This window comes from Pezoporus occidentalis, unplaced genomic scaffold, assembly GCF_034315485.1.
Source record: "Pezoporus occidentalis ecotype Australia unplaced genomic scaffold, CSIRO_AGI_Poc_V1 ctg533, whole genome shotgun sequence".
In the NCBI taxonomy this organism is placed as follows: Eukaryota; Metazoa; Chordata; class Aves; order Psittaciformes; family Psittacidae; genus Pezoporus; species Pezoporus occidentalis.
Window position 1 is genome coordinate 17,687 of NW_026915870.1, and position 22,112 is coordinate 39,798.

The window sequence follows — 22,112 nt, forward strand, 5'->3', positions numbered from 1 at the left end:
GGGCACCAATGGGGGTCAATGGGGTTCAGTGGGGGCAACAGACATCAATAGGGGTCAATGGGCATCAATGGGGGCAACGGACATCAATAGGGGTCAATGGGCACCAATGGGGGGCAACAGTCATCAATAGGGGTCAATGGGCATCAATGGGGGGCAACGGACATCAATGGGGGTCAATGGGCATCAATGGGCATCAATGGGCACCAATGGGGTTCAATGGGGGGCAACAGACATCAATAGGGGTCAATGGGCATCAATGGGGGGCAACGGACATCAGTAGGGGTCAATGGGCATCGATGGGGGTCAATATGGGTAAATGGGTGTCGGTGGGTGTCACTGTGGTCAATGGCTGTAAATGGGGTCAATGGGATCAATGGGTATCAATGGGTGTCAGTGGGTGTCAAAGGGTGTCAGTGGGTGTCAATGGGGTCAATGGGGGTCAATGGGCATCAATGGGTGTCAATGGGCATCAATGAGGGTCAATGGGCATCAATGGGGGTCAATACGGGTAAATGGGTGTCGGTGGGTGTCACTGCGGTCAGTGGCTGTAAATGGGGTCAATGGGATCAATGGGTATCAATGGGTGTCAAGGGGTGTCAATGGCTGTCAAAGGGTGTCAGTGGATGTCAAAGGGTGTCGATGGGTGTCAATGAGGTCAATGGGTGTCAATGGATGTCAAAGGGTGTCAGTGGGCGTCAATGGGTGTCAGTGGGATCAATGGATGTCAATGGCTGTCAATAGGTGTCAAAGGCTGTCAATGGGGTCAATGGACATCAATGGGGTCAATGGCTGTCAATGGATGTCAATGGAGTCAATGGGGTCAATGGGTGTCAGTGGGTGTCAATGAGGTCAGTGGGTGTCAGTAGGGGTCAATGGGTGTCAGTGGGTGTCCATGTGGTCAATGAGGTCAGTACATGTCAATGGCTGTCAGTGGGTGTCAATGAGGTCAATGGGCGTCAGTGGGGTCAAATGGGTGTCAGTGGGGTCAATGGATGTCAATGGTTGTCAATGGGGTCAATGGACATCCATGGGGTCAATGGACATCCATGGGGTCAATAGGTGTCAGTGGGTGTCAATGGGTGTCAGTTGGGTGTCCATGAGGTCAATGGGTGTCAATCAGGTCAGTGCGTGTCAATGGCTGTCACTGGGTGTCAATGAGGTCAATGGGTGTCAATGAGGTCAATGGCTGTCAATGGGTGTCAATGAGCTCAATGGGTGGCAATGACCTCAATGGCTGTCAGTGGGTGTCAATGAGTTCAATGGGTGTCAATGAGCTCAATGGGTGTCGCTCAATGGGTGTCAGTGGGTGTCAATGAGCTCAATGGGTGTCAATGGGTGTCAATGAGGTCAATGGGTGTCAATGAGCTCAATGGCTGTCAGTGGGTGTCAATGGGTGTCAATGAGGTCAATGGGTGTCAATGAGCTCAATGGGTGTCAATGAGCTCAATGGCTGTCAGTGGGTGTCAATGGGTGTCAATGAGGTCAATGGGTGTCAATGAGCTCAATGGCTGTCAATGGGTGTCAATGGGTGTCAGTGGGTGTCAATGAGCTCAATGGGTGTCAGTGGGTGTCAGTGGCTGTCAATGGGTGTCAATGAGCTCAATGGGTGTCAATGGGTGTCAATGGGTGTCAATGAGGTCAATGGGTGTCAATGAGCTCAATGGCTGTCAGTGGGTGTCAATGGGTGTCAATGGGTGTCAATGAGGTCAATGGGTGTCAATGAGGTCAATGGGTGTCAATGAGCTCAATGGCTGTCAGTGGGTGTCAATGGGTGTCAATGAGGTCAATGGGTGTCAATGAGCTCAATGGCTGTCAATGGGTGTCAATGGGTGTCAGTGGGTGTCAATGAGCTCAATGGGTGTCAGTGGAGGTCCCTGGGGGTCCCACCTCGAGGTGGGGCAGGGTGAAGGTGACGGGGTCCATGAGGAACACGCGGCTCGACTCCTTGTTGATGGAGGCGGCGATGACCTGGGAGTTGACGACCAATGGGGGGGCGCGGGCGCCCCCCTCGCCCCCCAGGCGCACGGACGCGTTCTCGGTGGGCAGGAACAGCCCCAGGTTGTTGTAGAGGATGAACACGACCTTCACCACCCCTAGGGGGGGACACAGCCCCACATCGAGACCCACACTGAGACCCACACATAGCCCCACATAGAGACCCGCACACAGCCCCACATAGAGACCCGCACACAGCCCCAGGTTGTTGTAGAGGATGAACACGACCTTCACCACCCCTAGGGGGGGACACAGCCCCACATCGAGACCCACACTGAGACCCACACACAGCCCGACATAGAGACCCGCACTGAGACCCACACACAGCCCCACATCGAGACCCACACTGAGACCCACACATAGCCCCACATAGAGACCTGCACACAGCCCCACATAGAGACCCACACTGAGACCCACACACAGCCCCACATAGAGACCCACACATAGCCCCACACATAGCCCCACACACAGCCCCACATCGAGACCCACACTGAGACCCACACACAGCCCCACATCGAGACCCACACTGAGACCCACACACAGCCCCACATAGAGACCCACACTGAGACCCACACATAGCCCCACATAGAGACCTGCACACAGCCCCACATAGAGACCCACATACAGACCCGCACACAGCCCCACATAGAGACCCACACTGAGACCCACACATAGCCCCACATAGAGACCCGCACACAGCCCCACATAGAGACCCACACACAGCCCCAGGTTGTTGTAGAGGATGAACACGACCTTCACCACCCCTAGGGGGGGGACACAGCCCCACATCGAGACCCACACTGAGACCCACACATAGCCCCACATCGAGACCCACACTGAGACCCACACATAGCCCCACACTGAGACCCACATAGAGACCCACATAGAGACCCACACATAGCCCCACACACAGCCCCACATAGAGACCCACACTGAGACCCACACAGAGACCCGCACTGAGACCCACACACAGCCCCAGGTTGTTGTAGAGGATGAACACGACCTTCACCACCCCTAGGGGGGGACACAGCCCCACATCGAGACCCTCACTGAGACCCACACATAGCCCCACATCGAGACCCACACTGAGACCCACACATAGCCCCACATAGAGACCCACACTGAGACCCACACATAGCCCCACATAGAGACCTGCACACAGCCCCACAGAGACCCACACTGAGACCCAGACAGAGACCCGCACTGAGACCCACACTGAGACCCACACACAGCCCCACATCGAGACCCACACTGAGACCCACATAGAGACCCACACTGAGACCCACACATAGCCCCACATCGAGACCCGCACTAAGACCCACACACAGCCCCACATCGAGACCCGCACTGGGACCCACACACAGCCCCACATAGAGACCCGCACTGAGACCCACACATAGCCCCACATAGAGACCTGCACACAGCCCCACAGAGACCCACACTGAGACCCAGACAGAGACCCGCACTGAGACCCACACTGAGACCCACACTGAGACCCACATCGAGACCCACACTGAGACCCACACTGAGACCCACACACAGCCCCACATCGAGACCCGCACTGAGACCCACACACAGCCCTACACTGAGACCCACACACAGCCCCACATAGAGACCCGCACTGAGACCCGCACTGAGACCCACACACAGCCCTACACTGAGACCCACACACAGCCCCACATCAAGCCCCGTACTGAGACCCACACACAGCCCCACATACAGACCCGCACTGAGACCCACACTCAGCCCCACATCAAGCCCCACACTGAGACCCACACACAGCCCCACATCGAGCCCCGCACTGAGACCCACACACAGCCCCACATCAAGCCCCGCACTGAGACCCACACACAGCCCCACATCAAGCCCCACACTGAGACCCACACACAGCCCCACATCGAGCCCCACACTGAGACCCACACACAGCCCCACATACAGACCCGCACTGAGACCCACACTCAGGCCCACATCGAGCCCCACACTGAGACCCACACACAGCCCCACATCGAGCCTCACACTGAGACCCACACATAGCCCCACATAGAGACGCATACACAGCCCCACACACAGCCCCACATCAAGCCCCACACTGAGACCCACACACAGCCCCACATCGAGACCCACACTGAGACCCACACACAGCCCCACATCGAGCCCCACACTGAGACCCACACACAGCCCCACACTGAGACCCACATAGAGCCCCACACACAGCCCCACATCGAGACCCACACTGAGACCCACACACAGCCCCACATCGAGACCCACATAGAGCCCCACATGGAGCCCCACACACAGCCCCACACAGAGCCCCCCCCCAGCCCCACATCGAGCCCTGCGCCCCCATTCCACCATCTCCAGACACTTCTGGGACCTCTGAGACTCCCACAAGTCCCCCATAGCCCCCCATAGCCCCATAGCCCCCATAGCCCCCATACCCCCTATGGCCCCATAGCCCCCTGTAGGCCCCATAGCCTCAATACCCCCATAGCCCCCCCCAGCCCCCATACCCCCTATGGCCCCATAGCCCCCATACCCCCTATGGCCCCATAGCCCCCATAGCCCCCCATACCCCCCCATAGCCCCCATACCCCCTATGGCCCCATAGCCCCCATAGCCCCCCATAGCCCCCCATACCCCCCATACCCCCCATATCCCCCGTATCCCCCATACCCCCTATGGCCCCATATCCCCCCACATCCCCCCATAGCCCCCATACCCCCCATAGCCCCCATACCCCCCATAGCGCCCCACAGCGCCCCTCACCGTTGCGGCTGTTCTGTTTGAGGGTGTTGGCCGACAGCTGGATCACCGTTTCGCCCCCAAATTCCTGGGGGAACACCAGCTCCTGGAGCTGCCCTTCCGTGTTGAGCACCGTCACCTCCAGCACTGTGGGGCACACGCAGACCCATGGATGGGGGGCCCCAGCATCCTAGCAGGGAGCTAAGGCTTGGGTATCCCTGATGGGGGGGACACTGGGGTCTATGGGCTATGGGTGGGGGTCACCCCATAGCAATGGGTATCCCAATGGGGGGGACACTGGGGTCTATGGGCTATGGGTGGGGGTCACCCCATAGCAATGGGTATCCCAATGGGATGCACACTGTGCTCTATGACCCATAGGTGGGGGTCACACACAGCAATGGGTATCCCAATGGGGGGGACACTGGGGTCTATGGGCTATGGGTGGGGGTCACCCCATAGCAATGGGTATCCCAATGGGGGGGACACTGGGGTCTATGGGCTATGGGTGGGGGTCACCCCATAGCAATGGGTCTCCCAATGGGATGCACACTGCTCTCTATGACCCATAGATATCCGTCACCCACAGCCATGGGTATCCCAATGGGATGATAGTGGGGTCTATAGCCCATAGGTGTGGGTCCCCTCCATAGCAATGGGTCTCCCAATGGGATACACACTGCACTCTATGACCCATAGGTGTGAGTCCCCCCCATAGCCATGGGTTTCCCAATGGGATGCACACTGCTCTCTATGGCCCATGGGTGTGGGTCCCCCCCCAGCCATGGGTCTCCCAATGGGATGATAGTGGGGTCTATAGCCCATGGGTGGGGGTCGCCACATAGCAATGAGCATCCCAATGGGGCAGACACTAGGGTCTATGGGCTATGGGTGGGGGTCACCCCATAGCAATGGGTATCCCAATGGGGGGGACACTGGGGTCTATGGGCTATGGGTGGGGGTCACCCCATAGCAATGAGCATCCCAATGGGATGCACACTGCTCTCTATGACCCATAGATATCCGTCACCCACAGCCATGGGTCATCCCAATGGGATGCAGTTCTCTATAGCCCATAGGTGTGGGTCCCCTCCATAGCAATGGGTCTCCCAATGGGATACACACTGCACTCTATGACCCATAGGTGTGAGTCCCCCCCATAGCCATGGGTTTCCCAATGGGACGCACACTGCTCTCTATGACCCATAGGTGTGAGTTCCCCCATAGCCATGGGTCTCCCAATGGGATGCACACTGGCCTCTATGACCCATGGGTGCGTGTCACCCCATAGCAATGGGTCACCCAATGGGGCAGACACTGGGGTCTATGGGCTATGGGTGGGGGTCACCCCATAGCAATGGGTATCCCAATGGGGGGGACACTGGGGTCTATGGCCCATGGGTGGGGGTCACCCCCATAGCAATGGGTATCCCAATGGGATGCACACTGTGCTCTATGACCCATAGGTGGGGGTCACTCACAGCCATGGGTATCCCAATCGGATGATAGCGGGGTCTATAGCCCATGGGTGGGGGTCACCCCCATAGCAATGGGTATCCCAATGGGAGGGACATTGGGGTCTATGGGTCATGGCTAGGGGTCGCCCCATAGCAATGGGTCTCCCAAACTGGAGGACACTGGGGTCTATGGGCTATGGGTGGGGATCACCCTATAGCAATGGGTCTCCCAATGGGGGGGACACTGGGGTCTATGGGCCATGGGTGGGGGTCACCCCATAGCAATGGGTATCCCAATAGAGTGGACATTGGTCTCTATAACCCATGGGTGGGAGTCACCCCATAGCAATGGGTATCCCAATGGGATGCACACAGTGCTCTATGACCCATAGGTGTGGGTCCCCCCCATAGCAATGGGTATCCCAATGGGGGGGACACTGGGGTCTATGGGTCATGGGTGGGAGTCACCCCATAGCAATGAGCATCCCAATGGGATGCACACTGCTCTCTATGGCCCATTGGTGTGGGTCACCCCATAGCAATGGGTCACCCAATGGGGCAGACACTTCTCTCTCCGACCCACACGTGTGGGTCCCTGCCATAGCAATGAGCATCCCAATGGGATGCACACTGCTCTCTATGACCCATAGGTGTGAGTCCCCCCATAGCAATGAGCATCCGAATGGGGCAGACACTGGGGTCTATAGCCCATGGGTGGGAGTCACCCCATAGCAATGGGTCTCCAATGGGGCAGACACTTCTCTCTCTGACCCACACGTGTGGGTCCCTGCCATAGCAATGAGCATCCCAATGGGATGCACGCTTCTCTCTATGACCCACATGTGTGGGTCCCCCCATAGCAATGAGCATCCCAATGGGGCAGACACTTCTCTCTCCGACCCACACGTGTGGGTCCCCCCCATAGCAATGAGCATCCCAATGGGGCAGACACTGCTCTCTATGACCCATTGGTGTGGATCCCCCCATAGCAATGAGCATCCCAATGGGGCAGACACTGCTCTCTATGACCCATTGGTGTGGGTCCCCCCATAGCAATGCGTCTCCCAATGGGGCAGACACTGGGGTCTATGGGCTATGGGTGGGAGTCACCCCATAGCAATGGGTCACCCAATGGGATGCACACTGTGCTCTATGGCCCATGGGTGCATGTCACCCCATAGCAATGGGTCACCCAATGGGACGCTCACTGCGCTCTATGACCCATGGGTGCATGTCACCCCATAGCAATGAGCATCCCAATGGGGCAGATGCTTCTCTCTCCGACCCACACGTGTGGGTCCCTGCCATAGCAATGAGCATCCCAATGGGATGCACACTGCTCTCTATGACCCATAGGTGTGAGTCCCCCCATAGCAATGGGTCACCCAATGGGCTGGACACTGGGGTCTATGGGCTATGGGTGGGGGTCACCCTATAGCAATGGGTATCCCAATGGGGGGGACACTGGGGTCTATGGGTCATGGGTGGGGGTCACCCCATAGCAATGGGTATCCCAATGGGATGCACACTGCTCTCTATAGCCCATTGGTGTGGGTCACATACAGACATGGGTATCCCAATGGGATGATAGTGGGGTCCATAGCCCATGGGTGGGGGTCACCCCCATAGCAATGGGTATCCCAACGGGAGGGACATTGGGGTCTATGGGTCATGGGTAGGGGTCGTCCCATAGCAATGGGTCTCCCAAACTGGCGGACACTGGGGTCTATGGGCTATGGGTGGGAGTCACCCCATAGCAATGGGTCACCCAATGGGGCAGACACTTCTCTCTCCGACCCACACGTGTGGGTCCCCCCCCCATAGCCACGCTCATCCCCCCGGGCCCCTCACCCAGGTTCTGCCTGGCGGCCAGGAAGCGCGCGGGCTCGCGGACGTTGTCGGCCAGCAGGAAGGCTCCCTCCTCCAGGACGTCGAGCAGCAGCGTGGCCGTGTGCGCCCGCTGCGCGCCCCCCATGTCCCGCCACGACTCCAGCGCCTCGGCACGCAGGAGGTTGTCCACGGCCTCCACCACCGCCTGCGGACGGGGGGGGCGGGGTTACAAAGAGGTGGCCACGCCCCCCCCATCCCAGGACATAGGACACGCCCCCCCTCCAAGGACATAGGACACGCCCCCCTTACAAGGACATAGGACACGCCCCCCTCCAAGGACATAGGACACGCCCCCCTTCCAAGGACATAGGACACGCCCCCCTCCGAGGACATAAGACACGCCCCCCCTCCAAGGACATAGGACACGCCCCCCTCCGAGGACATAGGACACGCCCCCTTACAAGGACATAGGACACGCCCCCCTTCCAAGGACATAGGACACGCCCCCCCTCCAAGGACATAGGACACGCCCCCTTACAAGGACATAGGACACACCCCCCCCTTCCAAGGACATAGGACACGCCCCCCTTCCAAGGACATAGGACACGCCCCCCCTTCCAAGGACATAGGACACGCCCCCCTCCGAGGACATAGGACACGCCCCCTTACAAGGACATAGGACACGCCCCCCCTCCAAGGACATAGGACACGCCCCTCCCAGGACATAGGACACGCCCCCCTCTCAGGACATAGGCCACGCCCATCCTCTCTAAGCCACGCCCTCACCCGTTAGACTAACCAATCGCAGAACATCAGCATCAGGCCACGCCCATGCTCTCAAAGCCACGCCCCCACCCCTCAGACTCTGTCTAACCAATCACGGGTCACGCCCATAACGCTCAGGGCACGCCTACAATGACAGGCTCCACCCACTGCCGCATTCAGACAGGCCACGCCCATCCTCTCAAGCCACGCCCCCACCGCGGAGAGTCTGTGCCAATCGCAGGCCACGCCCCCCTCCCAGGCCATAGGACACGCCCCCCTCCAAGGACATAGGACACGCCCCCCTCCCAGGACATAGGACACGCCCCCTTACAAGGACATAGGACACGCCCCCTCCCAGGACATAGGACACGCCCATCCTCTCTAAGCCACGCCCCCACCCCTTAGACCCTAACCAATCGCAGAACATCAGCATCAGGCCACGCCCATGCTCTCAAAGCCACGCCCCCACCACTTAGACGCTGTCAAACCAATCGCAGACCACGCCCATTCTGCTCAGGCCACGCCCACAACGACAGGCTCCACCCACTGCCGCATCCAGCCAGGCCACGCCCATCCTCTCAAGCCACGCCCCCACCCCTTAGACCCTAACCAATCGCAGAAAATCAGCATCAGGCCACGCCCATGCTCACAAAGCCACGCCCCCACCGCGGAGAGTCTGTGCCAATCGCAGGCCACGCCCCCCACAGCATCAGGCCACGCCCACAATCACACCTAACAAGCCACGGCCCCTTAGGCCACACCCACATGGTTATGATCCCTTAAAAGCCACGCCACCTCCGCTCAGGCCACGCCCACCGCAGCAGGCTCCACCCACTGCGCCATCCTCTCCGGGACACGCCCCCTATCTGGCCACGCCCCAACTACGTGGACCCTCAGGACACGCCCATGGTCTCAAAGCCACGCCCCCACCCTTTAGACTCTAACCAATAGCAGGCCACGCCCCTAAACGCAGGCCACGCCCATCCTCTCAAAGCCACGCCCCCACCCCTTAGACCCTAACCAATCGCAGAACATCAGCATCAGGCCACGCCCATGCTCTCAAAGCCACGCCCCCACCACTTAGACTCTGTCTAACCAATCACAGACCATGCCCCCCTCTGCATCTGGCCACGCCCATCCTCTCAAGCCACGCCCCCACCCCTCAGACTGTGACCCCCCACCAGGCCACGCCCACCTGACCTATAACAAGCCACGCCCCCTTCGCGTCAGACCACACCCATGCACTCAAAGCCACGCCCCCAACACTTAGACCTCAGGCCACCCCCATCAGACCACGCCCACAAACATAGGCCCCGCCCACCCCAACGCCCCACCTCCATGCCTAAACCACGCCCCCTCCATCTCAGGCCACGCCCACCCCACCTATACCAACTCCCCCCCAATTCCCCGCCCCCCCAAGCCCCTCCCACCCCATTCCCCGCCCCCAAGCCCCGCCCACCTCATGCCCCGCCCCCCAAGCCCCACCCATGCAGAGGCCACGCCCCCCACTCACCTTGATGTAATCCTTGCACGTGCGCTCACGCTTGTGCATCTGGGGGGGGGGGAACAACAGAACCGGTGGGGCCGGACCCACAAGTGTGGGGCTGGGACCCCCCCAATGTGTGGGGCAGGAGGACTCTGACCTCTGGGGCAGGGTTTTGGGTCCCCAAAGGCAGTTTTGGGGTGCCCCACAGCCCAGTTTTGGGGTGTCCAGTCCGTGTTAGGGGTGCCCTGTTTTGGGGTCCCTTGGGTCAGTTTTGGGGTCCCCTGTAACTATTTGGGGGTGCCCTGTCCCGTTTGGGGGTGTCCCGTCCATGTTTAGGGGTGCTCTGACCTTCTTTGAGGGTTCCCTGCCCCATATTTGGGTCCCCCGGCCCATTTGGGGCTGCCCTGACCTTGGTGTAGCTCTTTGGGGGGCCCCTGTCCCATATTGGGGTGCCCCTGGCTCAGTTTAGGGGTTCCTTGCCCATATAGGGGTGCCCTGGCTCAGTTTGGGGGTTCCTTGCCCATATTGGGGTGCCCCTGGCTCAGTTTGGGGGTTCCTTGCCCATATTGGGGTGCCCTGGGTCCCTTTTGGGGGTGCCCCGGCTCCCATTTCGGGTCTGCCCTGACCTTATTGTAGCTCTTTGGGGTGCCCTGGCTCAGGTATAGGGGTGCCCCTGTCCCTGTATCACCCATAGGGGTCCCTCTATCACCCATAGGTGCCCCCCGCCTCCCCTATGGGGTGCTCCTCTCTCCCCTATGGGGTGCCTCTGTCTCCCTATGGGCTGCCCCTCTCTCCTATGGGGTACCCCTCTCTCCCCTATGAGGTGCCCCTCTCTCCCCTATGGGGTGCCCCTCTCTCCCCTATGAGGTGCCCCTCTATCCCCCATAGGTGCCCCTCTATCCCCCATAGGTGCCCCTCTCTCCGCTATGAGGTGCCCCTGTCTCTCTATGGGGTGCCTCTGTCCCCCCTATGGGGTGCCTCTGTCTCCCCATGGGGTGCCCCTCTCTCCCCTATGGGGTGCCCCTCTATCCCCCATAGGTGCCCCTCTATCCCCCATAGGTGCCCCTCTCTCCCCTATGGGGTGCCCCTCTCTCCCCTATGGGGTGCCCCTGTCTCCCCTATGCGGTGCCCCTGTCTCCCTATGGGGTGCCCCTCTCTCCCCTATGGGGTGCCCCTCTCTCCCTATGGGGTGCCCCTCTCTCCCCTATGGGGTGCCCCTCTCTCCCTATGGGGTGCCCCTGTCTCCCCTATGGGGTGCCCCTCTCTCCCCTATGTGGTGCCCCTGTCTCCCCTATGGGGTGCCTCTGTCTCCCTATGGGCTGCCCCTGTCTCCTATGGGGTGCCCCTCTATCCCCCATAGGTGCCCCTGTATCACCCACAGGTGCCCCTCTCTCCCCATGGGGTGCCCCCACCTTGTTGTAGTTCTTCCCCGCCGATTCCCTCTCCAGCGGCCTCAGGGCCTGGAGCTGCGCGTCCAGGATGTCGAGGAGCTGCTCCAGGAGCCGCACGCCCGAGCTCACGTCGCCGGCGTAGACGGGGCCCCGCGTGAGCCGGGCCAGGTCCGCGGCGATGCTGGCGGCGTTCTCGCCGCTCTTGATCTGCCCGGGGGAGACACAGTGGGAGAAGGAACCGAAACGGACACGAAACAGACCCGAAACCGACCCAAAACAGAGCAAACGGACCCAAAACGGACCCAAAACAGAGCAAACGGAGACGAAACGGACCCAAAACAGAGCAAACGGACCCAAAACCGACCCAAAACAGAGCAAACGGACCCAAAATGGCACAATCAGAGCCGAAATGGACCCAAAACCAACCCAAATGGACCCAAAACCGAGCCAAACCGACCCCAATGGACCCAAAACCGACACAAACGGACCCAAACCGGCACAAATGGAACCGAAATGGACACAAAACGGCACAAACGGAGCCGAAACGGACCCAAAACCGACCCAAAACAGAGCAAACAGAGCCAAAACGGACCCAAAACAGAGCAAACGGACCCAAAACCGACCCGAAACAGAGCAAACGGACACAAAACGGACCCAAAACAGAGCAAACGGACCCAAAACGGACCCAAAACCGACCTAAACCGACCCAAACGGACCCGAAACAGCACAAACGGACCCAAAACGGACCCAAAACAGAGCAAACGGACCCAAAACGGACCCAAAACAGAGCAAACGGACCCGAAACGGACCCAAAACTGCACAAACGGACCCAAAACAGCGCAAATGGACCCAAAATGGACCCAAAACGGCACAAACAGACCCAAAACGGACCCAAAACGGCACAAACGGACACAAAACAGCGCAAACGGACCCAAACGGATCCAAAACAGAGGAAACGGACCCCAAAAGGACCCAAAACAGAGCAAACGGACCCAAAACGGCACAAACGGACCCAACCGGACCCAAAACAGAGCAAACGGACCCAAAAAGGACCCAAAACAGAGCAAACGGACCCAAAACGGCACAAACGGAAATGGACCCAAAAACAAACGGACTCAAACCGGGCAAACAGACCCAAACCGGTGAAACGGACCCAAAACAGACCCAAAACAGCGCAAACGGACCCAAAACGGCACAAACGGACCCAAACCAGACCCAAAACAGCGCAAATGGACCCAAAACGGACCCAAAACGGCACAAACAGACCCAAAACGGACCCAAAACGGCACAAACGGAGCCGAAACGGACCCAAAACAGTGCAAACGAACCAAAAACCAACCCAAACCAACCCCAATGGACCCAAAACCAACCCAAATGGACCCAAAACGGACCCAAAACGGCACAAACAGACCCAAAACGGACCCAAAACGGCACAAACGGACACAAAACAGCGCAAACGGACCCAAAACCGACCCAAACGGACCCAAAACGGCACAAACGGAGACGAAACGGACCCAAAACTGTGCAAACGGACCCAAAACGGCACAAACGGACCCAAAAAGGACCCAAAACAGAGCAAACGGACCCAAAACGGCACAAACGGAGATGAAATGGACCCAAAATGGCACAAACGGACTCAAACCGGCGCAAACAGACCCAAACCGGTGAAAACAGACCCAAAACAGACCCAAAACAGCGCAAACGGACCCAAAACGGCACAAACGGACCCAAACCAGACCCAAAACAGCGCAAATGGACCCAAAACGGACCCAAAACGGCACAAACGGACCCAAAACGGCACAAACGGACACAAAACAGCGCAAACGGACCCAAAACGACCCAAACCGACCCAAACGGACCCAAACCGGCACAAACGGACCCAAACCAGACCCAAAACAGCGCAAATGGACCCAAAACGGACCCAAAACGGCACAAACAGACCCAAAACGGACCCAAAACGGCACAAACGGACCCAAAACGGACACAAAACAGCGCAAACGGACCCAAAACCGACCCAAACCGACCCAAACGGACCCAAACCGACCCAAACGGACCCAAACGGATCCAAAACAGAGGAAACGGACCCAAAAAGGACCCAAAACAGAGCAAACGGACCCAAAACGGCACAAACGGACCCAAAACCGTCACAAACCGACCCAAACAAACCCAAACCGACCCAAAAGGACCCAAACCGGCCCAACCGGACCCAACCGGACCCAAAACAGAGCAAACGGACCCAAAAAGGACCCAAAACAGAGCAAACGGACCCAAAACGGCACAAACGGAGATGAAACGGACCCAAACCGGCGCAAACAGACCCAAACCGGTGAAAACAGACCCAAAACAGACCCAAAACATCGCAAACGGACCCAAAACGGTGCAAACGGACCCAAACCGACCCAAACGGACCCAAAACAGACCCAAACCGACCCAAACGGACCCGAAACAGTGCAAACGGACCCAAAACGGACCCAAACGGACCCAAAACAGAGCAAACAGACCCAAAACCGACCCAAACCGACCCAAACAAACCCAAACCGACCCAAACGGACCCAAATGGACCCAACCGGACCCAAAACAGAGCAAACGGACCCAAAAAGGACCCAAAACAGAGCAAACGGACCCAAAACGGCACAAACGGAGACGAAACGGACCCAAAATGGCACAAACGGACCCAAACCGGCGCAAACAGACACAAACCGGTGAAAACAGACCCAAAACAGACCCAAAACAGTGCAAACGGACCCAAAACGGCACAAACGGGCCCAAAACAGACCCAAAACAGCACAAACGGACCCAAAACGGACCCAAAACAGCGCAAACGGACCCAAAACCGACCCAAACCGAAGCAAACAAACCCAAACCGACCCAAACGGACCCAAATGGACCCAAATGGACCCAAAACAGAGCAAACAGGCCCAAAAAGGACCCAAAACAGTGCAAACGGACCCAAAACGGAACAAACAGAGACGAAACGGACCCAAAACGGCACAAACGGACCCAAAACCGTCCCAAACCAACCCAAACGGACCCAAACAGACCCAAAACGGCACAAACGGAACTGAAACGGACCCAAAATGGCACAAACGGAGCCGAAACGGACCCAAAACGGACCCAAAACAGCACAAACTGACCCAAATTGGACCCAAAACAGCAAACGGACCCAAAACAGAGCAAACGGACACAAAACAGACTGACCCAAACGGACCCAAAACAGCGCAAACGGACCCAAAACGGACCCAAAACAGCGCAAACGGACCCAAACCGGCACAAACGGACCCAAAACAGAGTGCCCCCATCGTGGTGTCCCCAGTTCTGGGAGGATCTCATTGGGGTGACCCCGGTTTTGAGGGGTTCCCATTGGGGTTCCCCCAGTTTTGGGGTGTCCCCAGTTTTGGGGTGCCCCCGGTTTTGGGGTTCCCCCGGTTTTGGGAGGATCGCATTGGGGTGACCTCGGTTTTGAGGGCTTCCCATTGGGGTTCCCCCAGTTCTGGGGTTCCCCCAGTTTTGGGGTGCCCCCAGTTTTGGGAGGATCCCATCGGGGTGTCCCCATTTTTGGGGTGCCTCCATCGGGGTGTCCCCGGTTTTGGGGTGTCCCCAATTTTGGGGTGCCCCCATCGTGGTGTCCCCAGTTTTGGGGTGCCCCCAGTTTTGGAGTGCCCCCATCAGGGTGTCCCTGGTTTTGGGGTATCCCCAGTTTTGGGGTGCCCCCATCGGGATGTCCCCAGTTTTGGGGTTCCCCTGGTTTTGGGATGTCCCCTGTTTTGGGGTGTCCCCAGTTTTGGGGTGACCCCATCGTGGTGTCCCCAGTTTTGGGAGGATCTCATTGGGGTGACCTCGGTTTTGAGTGCTTCCCATTGGGGTTCCCCCAGTTTTGGGGTGCCCCCGGTTTTGGGGTGTCCCCAGTTTTAGGGTGCCCTCGGTTTTGGGGTTCCCCCGGTTTTGGGGTTCCCCCAGTTTTGGGGTGTCCCCGGTTTTGGGGTGCCCCCATCGGGGTGTCCCCAGTTTTGGGGTGTCTCCGGTTTTGGGGTTCCCCTGTTTTTGGGGTATCCCCGGTTTTGGGGTTCCCCAGTTTTGGGGTGCCCCGGTTTTGGGGTTCCCCCATTTTGGGGTGCCCCGGTTTTGGGGTGTCCCCGTTTTTGGGGTTCCCCAGTTTTGGGGTGTCTCCGGTTTTGGGGTGCCCCCGGTTTTGGGGTGCCCCGGTTTTGGGGCTCCCCGGTTTTGGGGTGCCCCGGTTTTGGGGTTCCCCATTTTTGGGGTGCCCCCCCCGTACCTTCTGTGCCACTTGGTTCACCCAGGGGCTGGTGCAGTTGCTGAGGTCGGGGCCGCGGGGGTTCCAGACCCCCAAGCCCAGCAGGCACTGGAAGGAGGCGATGCCTGGGGGGGGCAGGGTGGGGGTCAGGGTGGGGGTCACGGGGGGGTCACAGGGGGGTCAGGGTGGGGTCAGGGTGGGGGTCAGGGTGGGGGTCACGGGGGGTCACGGGGGGGTCAGGGTGGGGGTCACAGGGGGGTCACGGGGGGGTCAGGGTGGGGGTCAGGGTGGGGGTCACGGGGGGGTCGGGGGGGTCAGGGTGGGGGTCACGGGGGTGGGGGTGGGGGGGAGGTCAGGGTGGGGGTCGGGGTGGGGGTCACGGGGGGGTCAGGGGGGGGGTCAGGGTGGGGGTCACGGGGGGGTCACGGGGGGGTCACATGGGGGTCACGGGGGGGTCAGGGTGGGGGTCAGGGGGGGGGCACGGGGGGTCAGGGTGGGGGTGGGGGTCACGGGGGGGGGTCACAGGGGGGTCAGGGTGGGGGTCAGGATGGGGGTCAGGGTGGGTGCCCTATAGCCAATCCATTACCCCACAGCCCCCCAAATATCCCATAGGCCCCCATTACCCCAGAGCCCCCATTTCCGCCATTGCCCCCGTCCCCCAGTGCCCATCCCCATTCCCCCCATCACCCCATTGCCCCTCATTACCCCATAGTCCCCATACCCCCCATTACCCCCATTAAACCATAGCGCCCAATTACCCCCATTGCCCCCATTACACCATCACCCCCATTCCCCCATTCCCCCCATTCCCCCATCACCTCCCCCATTACCCCATAGGCTCCCTTACCCCATTGCCCCCATTACTGCCATTACCTCCATTCCCCCATTCCCCCCATCAACCCCACCCCCCCATTACCCCATAGCCCCCATTCCCCCCATTGCCCCCATTACACCATCACCCCCATTACCCCATTGCCCCCCATTACCCCATAGCCTCCCATTACCCCCATTACCCCATAGCCCCCATTCGCCCATTACCCCATTACCCCCATTACCCCCCCATTACCCCATAGCCCCCATTCCCCCCATTTCCCCCATTACCCCCATTACCCCCATTACCCCATAGCCCCCATTCCCCCCATTCCCTCATTCCCCCCATTCTCCCATTGCCCCCATTACCCCATAGCCCCCCATTACCCCACTCCCCCTATTACCCCACCCCCCCATTACCCCATAGCCCCCATCACCCCCATTCCCTCCATTACCCCATTGCCCCCATTCCCCCATTACTCCATTACCCCCCATTACCCCATAGCCCCCCATTCCCCCCATTGCCCCCCATTCCCCATTCCCCCCATCACCCCCATCACCCCATTACCCCATTCCCCCCCATTACCCCATCACCCCCATTACCCCATAGCCCCCCATTGCCCCCATTGCCCCCCATTCTCCCATTGCCCCCATTCCCCCATTACCCCATTGATCCCCATTACCCTCCATTCACCCCATTACCCCATTACCCCCATTGATCCCCATTAACCCCCATTCCCCCCATTGCCCCCCATTCCCCATTTCCCCCCATCACCCCCATCACCCCCATTACCCCATAGCCCCCCATTGCCCCCCATTCCCCCAATCACCCCCACCTCCCCATTACCCCATTCCCCCCCATTACCCCATCACCCCCATTACCCCATCACCCTCATTATCACCCCCCATTCCCCCCATTATCCCCATCAGCCCCATTCCCCCCATCACCCCCATCACCCCATTCCCCCCATTACCCCATCACCCCCATTACCCCATAGCCCCCCATTCCCCCCATTGCCCCCCATTCCCCCATTCCCCCCATCACCCCCACCCCCCCATTACCCCATTACCCCATAGCCCCCCATTACCCCATAGCCCCCCATTCCCCCCATTCCCCCCATCACCCCCATCACCCCCATTACCCCCATCACCCCCATTACCCCATCACCCCCATTACCCCATAGCCCCCCATTCCCCCCATTGCCCCCCATTCCCCCCCATTCCCCCATCACCCCATAGCCCCCCATTCCCCCCCCATTGCCCCATAGCCCCCCCCATACCTCGGGTTCCCTTGGGGCAGGGTCTCTCCACCACCACCCCCTGCTGCGCCGCGGGCCACTGCACCCTGCGCACCTCGCGGGCCTCGCAGAGCCGCCCCGCCCCCCCCCCAGGCCCCGCCCCCCCCGCCCCACCCCCACCCCCTCCCCCACCGCCGGCTCCGGGGGGGGGGCGGCGGGGGGCGGCGGGGGGGGGGGGGGGGCGGGGGGGTCCCCCCTCCCCCCCCCGCTCCGGGGGGGGGTCCCGGGGAACCGGGGGGGGGGAGGGGCCCCCGGGGGTGGCTGCGCTGTGAGCGGGGGGAGGGGCGCCGGGGGGGGGAGGGCCCGGGCGCGGGGTTTGGGGGCCGCGCCGAGCAGTGGGGCTGGGGGGAGGGGAGCTGGGGGGCGCTGTGGGGCGAGGGGGGGCGGCGGCGCTGGGGGGCGCGGTTGTCACCGGACCTGGAGGGGGAGGGGGGGGGGGAGGTTGGGGGGCGCTCGGAGCCCCCCGGAACCACCCCCCCTATGGGGCAGCAGCAACCGAAGAGAGAGCGGAGAGCCCGGGGCTGGGGTGACCCAGAGGGGGCTGGGACCCACAAGTGAATGGGACCCACAAGTGAACGGGACCCACAAGTGACCCAGGGCACCCAAGTGAATGGGACCCACAAGAGACCCAGGACCCACAAGTGAATGGGACCCACAAGTGATCCAGGGCACCCAAGTGAATGGGACCCCCAAGTGAATGGGACCCCCAAGTGACCCAGGACCCACAAGTGAATGGGACCCACAAGTGAATGGGACCCACAAGAGACCCAGGGCACCCAAGTGAATGGGACCCACAAGTGAATGGGACCTCCAAGTGAACCAGGACCCCAACTGAACCAATGGCCCCCAAGTGAACCAAGACCCCCAAGTGCCCCAATGGCCCCCTAAGTGAACCAATGGCCCTCTAAGTGAACCAAGACCTCCAAGTGAACCAAGACCCCCAAGTGAAGCAATGGCCCCCCAAGTGAAAAAAGACCCCCAAGTGAACCAAGACCCCCAAGTGAACCAATGGGACCCCCAAGTGAACCAAGACCCCCACGTGCCCCAATGGCCCCCTAAGTGAACCAATGGCCCTCTAAGTGAACCAAGACCCCCAAGTGAACCAATGGGACCCCCAAGTGAACCAATGGGACCCCCAAGTGAACCAGGACCCCCAAGTGAACCATGATCCCCAAGTGAACCAATGGCCCTCTAAGTGAACCAAGACCCCCAAGTGAACCAATGGGACCCCCAAGTGCACCAATGGCCCCCAAGTGAACCAATGGGACCCCCAAGTGAACCAGGACCCCCAAGTGAACCAATGCCCCCCCAAGTGAACCAAGACCCTCAAGTAAACCAATGGCCCCCCAAGTGCCCCAAGACCCCAAGTGCCCCAATGACCCCCCAAGTGCCCCAATACCCCCCAAGTGCCCCAATGACCCCCCAAGTGCCCCAATGGGCCCTCCCCCCAAGTGCCCCAAGACCCCAAGTGTCCCAAGACCCCCCAAGTGCCCCAATGGACCCCCAAGTGCCCCAGTGGCCCCCCAAGTGCCCCAATGGCCCCCCAAGTACCCCAATGGCCCCCCCAAGTGCCCCAATGACCCCCCAAGTGCCCCAATCCCCCCCATTTGCCCCAATGGGCCCCCCCCAAGTGCCCCAAGACCCCAAGTGCCCCAATAGGCCCCCCCAAGTGCCCCAATGACCCCCCAAGTGCCCCAATACCCCCCAAGTGCCCCAATACCCCAAGTGCCCCAATGGCCCCCCAAGTACCCCAATGCCCCCCCCCAAGTGCCCCAAGACCCCCCAAGTGCCCCAATACCCCCCCAAGTGCCCCAATGGACCCCCCAAGTGCACCAATGGGCCCCCCAAGTGCCCCAATAGGCCCCCCCCAAGCACCCCAGTCCCCCCAATTGCCCCAATCCCCCCCAAGTACCCCAATAAGCCCCCCCTCCAACTACCCCACCGTGCCCCCTAAGTCCTCCCCCCCCAAATCCCCCCCCCATCCTCACCAGCAGCCCCTTGCGCGGGCCCGAAGGCGAGGGCGTAGCGCAGCAAGAAGTGGTTGTTCCAGACGTAGAGCTGGTTATCGCGGGGGTTGTACCCCACGGACGCCACGAACTGGTAAGGGTTGGGGAAAGGCACGGCCAAGGCTTGCCCGCGTCGCCGCCGCGTGTCGAAGGCGTAGACCAAAGCGTTGCCGGCGCGTTCGCTGTCGTCTTCCAAGTAGACGCTCCGTAAGACGTAGAGCACGCCGCAAGCCATGAAGGCGTCCGAGGCGGCTCGCTTGTCGTAAGCGGTCTCCCAAGTGCCTTCGAAGCGGAGGGTGTAAGGGTTGAGTTGACTCAAGACCAAACGGCCGCCGTTGGCTTCGGTGGCGTAGATAACCCATAGACCGTCCTCATCGGCGGCAAGGTCGATGTCGGTCTTGCCTCCCCAACGGTAGGGCGAGGTGTCGTGGTAGTTGGCGGCGCCGACGGCGGCCTCGCCGCTCTTGATGCGGGTGCGTAAGTCGTATTTGACCACGTTGCGGGTGCGTTCTTTGTTGTAGAAGGCGGCGCCGTCGTAGACCACGAAACCGGTGCCGTCGGCGCGGTGGGGAAGGCGGTAGGTGGTGGTGTGGCGGCCGGTTTGGAAGTCGGCCCAAGAGGCGTATTCGGTGAGGGTATCGGTGCGGTAGGGAAGCCAAGGAAGGACGTAGAGGCGTTCGCCCGCTTGCAGTGGGTCCCGGCACCAGGCGCCGGCTTGGTGGGGTGATTCGTGGCTGGATGTGGCAGCGCCGATGCGCTGTAAAGGGCCCGGGCAGACGAAGACTGTGGGGTGGGATGTGGGGTTTGGGGGGTTTGGGGGTGGGGGGTGGGGGGGGAAGGGGTGGGTATAGGGGTGGAGAAGGGGGGGACATGGGGATGGAGACGGGGATGGATGCAGTGGTGGGGTGGGTATAGGGGTGCGTATAGGGATGGAGAAGGGGGGACATAGGGATGGAGACAGGGATGGATGCAGGGATGGATGCAGGGATGGATGCAGGGATGGGGTGGGCATAGGCATAGGTGTAGGGGTGGAGAAGGGGGGACAAAGGGATGGGGATGGGGATGGAGAAGGGGATGGACGCAGGGATGGGGTGCACATAGGCATAGATATAGGGATGGAGAAGGGGGGACATAGGGATGGAGACAGGGATGGAGACAGGGATGGAGACAGGGATGGGGATGGAGACAGGGATAGGGATGGAGACAGGGATGGGGATGGAGACAGGGATGGATGCCGGGATGGATGCAGCAGTGGGGTGGGCATAGGCGTAGATATAGGGATGGAGAAGGGGGGACAAAGGGATTGGGGCACAGGGATGGATGCAGGGATGGATGCAGGGATGGGGTGGGCATAGGTGTTGGTATAGGGGTGGAGAAGGTGGGGACATGGGGATGGAGACAGGGATGGATGCCGGGATGGATGCAGGGATGGGGTGGGCATAAGCGTAGATATAGGGATGGAGCAGGGGGGACATAGGGATGGAGAAGGGGACACAGAGATGGGGACACAGGGATGGATGCAGGGATGGAGGCAGGGATGGATGTAGGGATGGGGTGGGTATAGGGGTGGATATAGAGGTGGAGAAGGGGGGACAAAGGGATGGGGATGGGGATTCAGAAGGGGATGGACGCAGGGATGGGGTGGGCATAGGCATAGATATAGGGATGGAGAAGGGGGGACATAGGGATGGGGATGGAGAAGGGGATGGACGCAGGGATGGGGTGGGCATAGGTGTTGGTATAGGGGTGGAGAAGGGGGGGACATGGGGATGGAGACGGGGATGGATGCAGGGATGGATGCAGGGATGGGGTGGGTATAGGGGTGGGTATAGGGATGGAGAAGGGGGGACATAGGGATGGAGAAGGGGACACAGAGATGGGGACACAGGGATGGATGCAGGGATGGATGCAGGGATGGAGGCAGGGATGGATGCAGGGATGGGGTGGGTATAGGGGTGGGTATAGGGGTGGAGAAGGGGGGACAAAGGGATGGGGATGGGGATTCAGAAGGGGATGGACGCAGGGATGGGGTGGGCATAGGCATAGATATAGGGATGGAGAAGGGGGGACATAGGGATGG

At 60.3% G+C, this 22,112-nt stretch overlaps 1 protein-coding gene across 1 annotated transcript in view; it reads right to left on the reverse strand.

Annotated features, from left to right (window-relative positions):
- LOC134173568 (adhesion G protein-coupled receptor L1-like) overlaps nucleotides 1–22,112 on the reverse strand; it is a 43,241-nt gene that overhangs the window by 16,242 nt on the left and 4,887 nt on the right. Inside the window, exons 3-11 of the mRNA XM_062637685.1 lie at nucleotides 20,015–20,815; nucleotides 18,259–18,443; nucleotides 18,009–18,141; nucleotides 15,940–16,043; nucleotides 11,688–11,873; nucleotides 10,303–10,341; nucleotides 8,046–8,229; nucleotides 4,762–4,884; nucleotides 1,888–2,093 (exon numbers count right to left, since the gene is read on the reverse strand). Coding sequence (XP_062493669.1) covers nucleotides 1,888–2,093; nucleotides 4,762–4,884; nucleotides 8,046–8,229; nucleotides 10,303–10,341; nucleotides 11,688–11,873; nucleotides 15,940–16,043; nucleotides 18,009–18,141; nucleotides 18,259–18,443; nucleotides 20,015–20,815 — 1,961 coding nt within the window. The remainder of the gene's footprint in view (nucleotides 1–1,887; nucleotides 2,094–4,761; nucleotides 4,885–8,045; nucleotides 8,230–10,302; nucleotides 10,342–11,687; nucleotides 11,874–15,939; nucleotides 16,044–18,008; nucleotides 18,142–18,258; nucleotides 18,444–20,014; nucleotides 20,816–22,112) is intronic.